This window comes from Antechinus flavipes, chromosome 5, assembly GCF_016432865.1.
Source record: "Antechinus flavipes isolate AdamAnt ecotype Samford, QLD, Australia chromosome 5, AdamAnt_v2, whole genome shotgun sequence".
NCBI lineage: Eukaryota > Metazoa > Chordata > Mammalia > Dasyuromorphia > Dasyuridae > Antechinus > Antechinus flavipes.
Genome location: NC_067402.1, coordinates 98,827,852 through 98,837,106, shown reverse-complemented (window position 1 = coordinate 98,837,106; position 9,255 = coordinate 98,827,852). Strand labels below are relative to the sequence as shown.

Genomic DNA, 9,255 nt, shown 5'->3' with positions numbered 1-9,255 from the left:
TCGCTTATGTTTCATTTTTTCCCCTCCCTCCCTCCACTCCCCCCCAAGATGGCAAGCAGTCCTATATATGTTAAATATGTTGCAGTATATCCTAGATATAATATATATTTGCAGAACCAAACAGTTCTCCTGTTGCACAGGGAGAATTGGATTCAGAAGGTAAAAATAGCTCGGGAAGAAAATCAAAAATGCAAATAGTTCACATTCGTTTCCCAGTGTTCCTTCTTTGGGTGTAGCTGTTTCTGTCCAACATTTACCCATTGGAACTCAGGTCTCTTTGTCATAGAAATCCACTTCCATCAGAATACATCCTCATACAATATCGTTGTCGAAGTGTATAATGATCTCCTGGTTCTGCTCATCTCACTTAGCATCAGTCCATGTAGGTCTCTCCAAGCCTCTCTGTAGTCATCCTGTTGGTCATTTCTTACAGAACAATAATATTCCATGACATTCATATACCACAATTTACCCAGCCATTCTCCAATTGATGGGCATCCATTCATTTTCCAGTTTCTAGCCACAACAAACAGGGCTGCTACCAACATTTTGGCGTATACAGGTCCCTTTCCTTTTTTTAGTATCTCTTTGGGGTATAAGCCCAATAGAAACACTGCTGGATCAAAGGGTATGCACATTTTGATAACTTTTTGGGCATAATTCCAGATTGCTCTCCAGAATGGCTGGATTCGTTCACAACTCCACCAACAATGCATCAGTGTCCCCGTTTTCCCGCATCCCCTCCACCATTCATCATTATTTTTTCCTGTCATCTTAGCCAATCTGACAGGTGTGTAGTGATATCTCAGAGTTGTCTTAATTTGCATTTCTCTGATCAATAGTGATTTGGAACACTCTTTCATATGAGTGGTAATAATTTCAATTTCATCATCTGAAAATTGTTCATATCCTTTGACCATTTATCAATTGGAGAATGGCTTGATTTTTTATAAATTTGAGTCAGTTCCCTATATATTTTGGAAATGAGGCTTTTATCAGAACCTTTCATTGTAAAGATGTTTTCCCAGTTTGTTGCTTCCCTACTAATCTTGTTTGCATTCGTTCTGTTTGTACAAAGGCCTTTTAATTTGATATAATCAAAATTTTCTATTTTGTGATCAGTAATGGTCTCTAGTTCATCTTTGGTCACAAATTTCTTTCTCCTTCACAAGTCTGAGAGATAAACTATCCTATGTTCCTCTAATTTATTTATAATCTCGTTCTTTATAAGGCATCATTATTAAATACCCACTAAGTTTGTGCCTTTTTTCCCCTGATCCATGAATTATTGTTTCTTTTGCATTGTGACATTAAAAATGTGCTTTGTATTTCTCTCTTTTTGTATTTATATGCAAATTTTCTATGTGTTTATATGTGGACTATTTTTGAAAGTGACATATGGTAGTGAGGATTACATACATTTTAGTGGCTTTTTTCAGAAGGAAATCTTTTAGCTCAATTCTTCAACATTTTGTTACTTCTATATTTTTCTATTTGTTTACACTTCTGTTGTATTTGTCCACCCCTGAAATCATTCCTATTGGGTTGAGTCTTTGCCCTTAGTAGCTTCTGCCAGGATGGGACTGGTCTCAGATTAATTTCAATCTCTTTACTTTAGCACTGATAAAGCCACTTATACTGCCCACCTGCCCAAATTCCTTGCAAGGCTCTCTTTCTTTTCTCCCTTTCTTTAAATAGAAGCATCTTCCTTTCTTGTATATATTTGAAAGTACTTTGTGTTCTTTTGCATGTGTACACATATACATACATTTGAACCCCATACTATTTCAGAAACACTGAAATATCTCAATCTGTTAACAACAAAAATAGTTTTTAAGTATTAAATAATTAGTTTAACTATCAGATAAAAATCTATCAAATGTCCTATATCTTCTTTGCCACTTACAACAATGCAGTCAAGCTGTTCTGTCCACCAAAAACAGACAGCTAGGTGGCAAAGAGAAAAGAGTACAAGACTGGAGTCAGGAAAACTTGTAAATACAAATCTGGATTCAGACACATATTAGATGTGGCCAACTCATTTAGCCTTATTTGTATCAATTTCCACATCTATTAAATGAGTTGGAGAAGAAATTGCAAACCATTCTACCATATTTGCCAAGAAAACCCAGTTAGGTTTATAAAAGGTAAAAAATGACTGAATAACAATAACAAAAACAAAATACCTTTACTCTGTTCTAACCTGTTGTCCTGATTCACTATTCCCCCTACCAACTGAATTAATCTTAAAGAGTACTGATTTGAGAAGGCTTTTGTTGCTATGTGATGCTTGACCTGGTCATATTTTTTGAAACTTATCCTAGGCAGGAAAAATGGTAGGTATATCTCTGATGTTTAAAGAGGTTTTTTTTGTTTGTTTGTTTGTTTGGTTTTTTTTTTTTTTTTTTTTTTTTTTTGCTATCTCACTGGATATTTAGGAGACATCTTAAACTCATCCAAAACAGAACTCATCTCCCCCCTAAATCTTCCAGTTTCCCTTCCCTATTACTTACTGTAAGGCAGTGCCATCCTCCCCATCCTTCTTGCTTACAGGTTAGGAGTCCTCCTGGATTTTTCACTATACTTTATACTCTCCCCTATATGGGTATGAGAGCTTGGGAGCTATTGCTAAGAGTCTGTTCATTTCATCTTTGCACTTAGCTCCTCTCAGATACTGCTATCACTCTAGTGGTGGCACTCTAGTGCAGACTCTCACTACCTAACCAGCATTTTTGCAAAAAATTTGTCTCAAGTCTCTCTGCAGTTCAATCCATCCTCCTTTTAATCATTAAAGTTATTTTTCTTAAAGTACAGATCTGATCATATCATTGTGACCCCTTATTCTATAAATTCCAAGGGCTGCCCATTGGCTACAGGAGAAAATATAAAATTTTCTGCTTGATATTCAGAATCCTTCAGTTTCCTCTCCTAATTTTATTGTCTTCTTCCTCAGTGCTACTCTTCTAGCTACATACTGGCCTCCTGGCTGTTCCATAAAAAAGACATTCCATCTCTGAGCTCTAACCATTCTTTCTGGCCAGCTCCCTTGGTACTCTCTCCCTTCTCCACCCCAACTATTGCTCTCCCTGGCTACTTAGAGGCTCAGCTAAAATCTCACTTTCTATAGTAAGCCTTCCTCAAACATTTTTAATTACGTCTACCCTCTACTAATTACTTACCATTTTTCCTGTATGTAGTTTGTGTGTACATAATCATTAGTATGTTGTTGTATTCATTAGATTGTGAGTTCGTTGAGACAAAAGATTGTTTATTGCTGCTTTTTGTATCCAAGCACTTAGCATTATGCCTGGCCTATGGTAAGCACTTAATAAATTATTATTGAATTGAATCTCATCATTTTACATTTGAGTAAACAAAGGCTCAGGGAGCTAAAGAGACTTGGCCAACATCACAGACACAATCCAGAACTTGTTCCCCTTCACTATGTTACATTTGCTATTGGCAAGCAATAATTGCTTTCTGGGACCTGATTTCAAATCTGACCTCAGATATTTAACACTTCCTAGCTGTGTGACCCTGGGCAAGTCACTTGACCCCAGTTGCCTCAGCAAAATAATAATAATAATAATCTTTTGGTACCTATTTGAGCTATATCTTACATTATATTTTCTTCCTTTTTTATCTTGGATTCTAAAAATTAACCATAATATCTCTAAAACTGATTGTTTTAAAATCTGGAAAACATAAGGAATGATGCCTAAACACTATAATTTAATTTAGTAAATAACCAAGATTCAAAAATATTTCTCAGCTGTCATGCTTGACTATCTCTGTCACAGGAGGATGTGGAAAAATCAGACACTGATCACAGAATTTATCCTTCTGGGATTTCCTGTCAAGCGAGAAATACAGATATTCCTCTTTGGGCTCTTTTCCTTGTTCTATGCTGTCACTCTTCTGGGGAATGGCATCATCCTGGGACTCATCTGTATGGATTCTCACCTCCATATTCCCATGTACTTCTTCCTTTCACATCTAGCCATTGTTGACATGTCCTATGCTTCAAACACTGTACCAAAGATGCTTGTAAGTCTACTGAACAAATTTGGAACCATATCTTTTGTTCCCTGTATAATGCAGATGCTTTTATATTTGGGCTTTGCCCATGTGGAGTGTCTTATCTTGGTGGTGATGTCTTATGATCGTTATGTGGCAATCTGCCATCCTCTCAGATATGCTATAATCATGAGCTGGAGAAAATGTAGTATTTTGACTCTCATTTCATGGGCATTTGGTTTCTTCCTTGCCCTGATCCATGTGGTTCTCTTTCTGAGACTGCCCTTCTGTAGATCCAGGGAAATCAACCACTTCTTCTGTCAAATCTTGTCTTTGCTCAAGCTTGCATGTGCTGATATTAGACTCAACAGCCTTGTTATCTTTATAAGTGCTGTGATCATCCTAGTTGGACCTCTCAGCTTGGTTCTGATCTCCTATATGCATATTCTCTCTGCCATCCTGAGGATCCAGTCTAGGGAAGGTCGGAAGAAAGCATTCTTTACCTGTTCCTCGCACCTCTGTGTAGTTGGGCTTTTCTTTGGTAGTGCCATCATAATGTACATGACCCCCAAATCCAAGGATCCAGAGAAACGACAGAAAATTCTCTCCCTATTTTATAGCCTTATTAACCCTATGCTGAATCCCCTCATTTATAGCTTGAAGAATGCAGAGGTGAAAGCTGCTCTGAAAAGAGTTTTGAGGAAGGAAAAGCATTTCTAAAATATATGACTTGCTCATAACCAGTTCCAATTTTTTGTTATTATTGGTGCTTTTCATCTGAGTATAAATCAAAGATGTCTGCTTTTTCTGTATCTCTGACCAGTAATTTTATCTTATTTTTAAGTTTATTTTTAATACACATTGCTTTATGAATTATGTTGGGAGAAAAAAAAATCAGATCAAAAGGGAAAAACCATAGGAGAGATTAAAAAACAGAAAAAAGAAGTGAACACAGCATGTGTTGTTTTACAATTAATCTCAGATTTTTTTCTGGATGCAGATGGACTTTTCTATCCAAAGCCTGGGATTGCTATGGGTCATTGAACTCCTGAGAAGAACCAAACCTTTCCTAGTTGATCATCACACATTCGTGTGGTTATTGTGCTCAATGTATTACTTATTCTGCTTATTTCACTCAGTAGCTATTTGTCATAATGTAACTTCTTTCCTTATTATTCCTTACAAAGCACTATCCTCCATACTAAGGGTGGATCTTACTTTTCAAAGAGGCTATAGCAGGGACTAAACTATATAAGAATACTTCCATTGTATGAACCTTGGATGAATTCTTGAATAAATTATTTTATTGATGGAAGAGACCTTGTAAGTTATTTAAAAAACTACTGTCTCAGATGTCATAGCTTTTGTTTTATAATGTTTTAATGCAATAATATGTGTTATTATATATTATTTATATTTACATTTTAGCAGAACATAAGGCTCCTAAATCCAAATCACTTTTATATTTATATTCTCATCAGGTTGTGCATGTCTGTCATATAGAAGGTATATAATAAACAATGATTGGTTGATTAATTAATTGTTCTTTTCCATTATAAACAAAATATGGGTATCAACCATTTTTTTAAAGTTCTCACCATCTTACACTATGATGCATATTGTCAAGATTATTTGAATAAATGTTAGATAAAAGAATGAATATAATGTGACCTACTCAGAGAATAATGATGGTAATAACAATTCATTTTCATGTAGTGCTTTAAAATGTATATTTTCCTTTTCTAATCTTATAAATTAAAGAGTTTAAATTTTTTCTCTGTTTTATGGAGGAGAAAACTGAGTCTCAGAAGAAACAGACAATTTGCCCAAAGTCTCTGATCTAGCAAATATAAGAGCTGAATTTCAAAGTTATGCCTATCTTCTTTTCAATAACCCAAATAAGCTATTTGCCAATCTCTGCTTGAACACTTTCAGTGGCAGGGAGTTTACTACCTTTATGGGTAGTATTCATTGATACATAAGTTTAATTAAATATGTTCTTTCTTAACATTAGTCCCAAATATGACTCCCTATAATTTTCACTCATTTATCCAAGTTTTTTTCTGAAATTATATGGCATAAATCTAGTCTTTTTTTTTTTTTTACTGGGAATCTTATTAATGGGAAATATCCTAGGCCTATGAGTTTAGCATATACCACATAATAACAGCCTCCCTGATCCAATCTTGAAGAATTAAGTGAGTCTTTAGGTCAATAGAATAGATTTGATAAAGTATGAATTTGGAATTATATGTCTATAAGATGAGTAAAAACTTCCCAGAACTATCTATCAGTAATAAAGAGGATTTCTTTGGATGCTATGTATAACTAGCTTCATGAACAATACTAATTGTGGTAAAGAAGAGATTTTCACAGAAGGCAAAATTGAAATTGAAAGAGAATTGGAAGAGTTCTGATAGTAGCTTCTTAAAGACTATGACTTGTTATTTTTTAAAATAATCCTTGTCTTAACACCGAAGACAGTGCTTTTCACATAAAAGATATTTTATGAATATTTGTTTGATAACAATAGCTCTATAAAATTGAATATACTGTGTTACCAGGATAAAATATAGGTTAGTTATGGATAACAACTGATGTGATTATATTAATACAGTTGGAACCAACTTTTTTCATCTTCATGCAAAATAAGAGAAAATTTGCTTTAGACTGTAAAATCAAAGAGCACATGGTACAAAGAAAAGATAATTTTATAATAGATTTCGAGCCAGAAGAGACCTCAGAGGTCACGTCATCCAACTCCTTCATTATTACATTAGGGGAATTAAAAAATTAAATGACTTTTCCAAAATCACACAAATAATAAGAGAAAGAGCTGGAATTTGAACTGATGTCTTCTATTTCCAAAAAGACAAATAGGTAACGAGAGTGCCAAGTCTGTAGTAAGAAAGACTCATCTTCCGCAGTTCAAATCTGGCTTTAGACACAACTAATTTTATGAACCTGGGCAAGATAACTCTGTTTGCTTCCATTTCCTCAACTGTAAAATGACTTGGAGCAGGACATGGCAAACCACTTCAGTATGTTTGCCAAGAAAACCTCAAATGAGGTTACAAAGAGTTGACATGACTGAAATAACTTAATAACCTGTCTCCAAACCCAGTGCTTTCTCCACTATATCATGAGAACTCCCTGACTTAATTTCTGTGTCTAGAGAATTTTACTTTCATCCTATCCATACTGAAATCAATTTCAATTCTTTTAAAAGCATCAGAAAGAATACTGGTAGGAACAAAACCTCCAAAATACTATACTACAACATCCTTTCTAATAAACTGGTACATAAAAAGCTGAAGTTAGAGCTCTTAATAGACGTCGCATTTACTTGGGACCTTCAATTATGTTGACATCTTGGTCTCTTATGGCCAATACAACTGCTTCATCAGGTTATTTCAGTCATCTGATGACTTTGAATATAGGAGTGTGTGTGTGTGTGTGTGTGTGTGGGTGTGGGTGTGTGTGTGTGTGTACATTTTCAACAAAATAAAATCTGATCTTATAGTTATATCAGACCTTAATGGCAAGTCCAAGTAATTCCTCCATGTATTACCTTGGTTGAGACCATGATATACAGTCACTTTGGAGTTTGACATTAAGCTGTCTCTTCTCAAAAGATTTCTTTCAGTCTAACAAAAGGGATTGATTTCATGCCAATCATGGAATCTAAATTGCTGTCACCACATCAAACATGTTCCTTGAAATAGTAAGGTTATAGGTAAGTATTCTGTGAGGTACTACATAAGGTAAAAAGGTAAAGAAGGACAAACATCAAATCTGAAGAATTCACTATTCAACCAAACTGTGAGAAAAACTAGGAAACAGTGCCATTGTATTCAAATGGCTCATGAAGATAAAATTCAAAAGGATATATGACTTAGTCATTAAAGGTGACATCATAAGAAAATGTGAGGAGCAATGAAGAAATTACTTTTGAACTATTTGTATATGGGGAAATTTCATAACCAAAGAAAAAATAAAAATGATCATAAAAGATAAATATAGTCATAAAATTTGTGTTTTGTTAAAACAAAACCAATGCCCTGAAAATTAGAATGGAGATAGGTAATTGTGGAAAAAAATATAGTAAGTGTCTCTGCCAAAAGTCTCATATTTCAGAGCACGTCTTGAAATTTGTAAAACTGAGAGGAATACTCCCATAGTAAACTGGTCAAGTCATGAACCATGGATTTTTGGGGAAAAAAACCTCAAGATATGAACAATATAAAAAAATGCTCCAAATCCTTATTAGAGAATATAAATGAAAGTAACATTTAGATTCTACCAAATAATCTGTGAGATTTTTGAGCATGGCAAAAGAGGAAACCAATAAATGCTAGAGAATTGATAGGAATACAGTCATGTTATGGACTTTAATATGGTAGTCAGTTTAACTAAGATGACGAAAAGGTATTGATAAATGTTGGAGGGGATGTGGGAAAACTGGGTCTCTAATGTATTGTTGGTAGAATTGTGAAATGATTCAACCATTCTGGAGAGCAATTTGGAACTAAGCCCAAAGGGCTATAAAACTGTGTATACTTTTTGATCCAGCAATGCCACTACCATGTCTATATCCCAAGAAAATGATAAAATTTAAAGTAAGAAATCTAATTAACTAAAAAAACTAAGAATTGGTTATGTGGGAAAAAAATCCATTAAAATAAATAACCTTTGGTTCATTCGATTAGAAAAAGGAGAAAAGAAAACTACATTATCAGAATTAAAAATGAAAAGGGTGAACTTACCAACAATGAAGAGGAAATTAAAACAATAATTAGGAACTATTTTGCTCAACTGTATGGTAATAAATCTCATCATTTAATTGAAAATGGATGAATATTTACAAAAATATAAATTTCCCAGATTAACAGAAGATGGAATTAAACACTTAAATAATCCCCTTTTAGAAAAAGAAAGATTTTCTGTTTGACCCATACATTCTTTAAGATTAGATTATTTAATTTCTAATTAAATCTAAATAAAAATTTCTAAAATTAAATCTAATTAAATAAAGTCTATTTTTCCATGACTCCTTTTTACACTTATTTTTATTGCATCATGATCTGGAAAGGATGTATTTAGTATTTCTGCCTTTTTGAATTTTACGGAGAGATTTTTATGCCCCAATACATGATCAATTTTTGTGTAAGTTATATACCACTGAGAAAAAAGTATATTCTTTTCTATCCCCATTCAGTTTTCTCCAGAGGTTGAGAA

General features: G+C 34.0%; 1 protein-coding gene across 1 annotated transcript; it reads left to right on the top strand.

Moving 5' to 3' along the window:
* Positions 1 to 3,804: 3,804 nt before the first annotated feature.
* Positions 3,805 to 4,737, top strand: LOC127564517 (olfactory receptor 2A5-like). The gene has a single exon (XM_052001097.1). It carries the CDS (start codon positions 3,805 to 3,807, stop codon positions 4,735 to 4,737), a length of 933 nt encoding a protein of 310 aa, XP_051857057.1.
* Positions 4,738 to 9,255: the final 4,518 nt, after the last annotated feature.

What these genes read in the sequence shown, in the direction of transcription:
- LOC127564517 (XM_052001097.1), top strand. Translation starts at nt 3,805, where the DNA reads ATGTGGAAAAATCAGACACTGATCACAGAATTTATCCTTCTGGGATTT.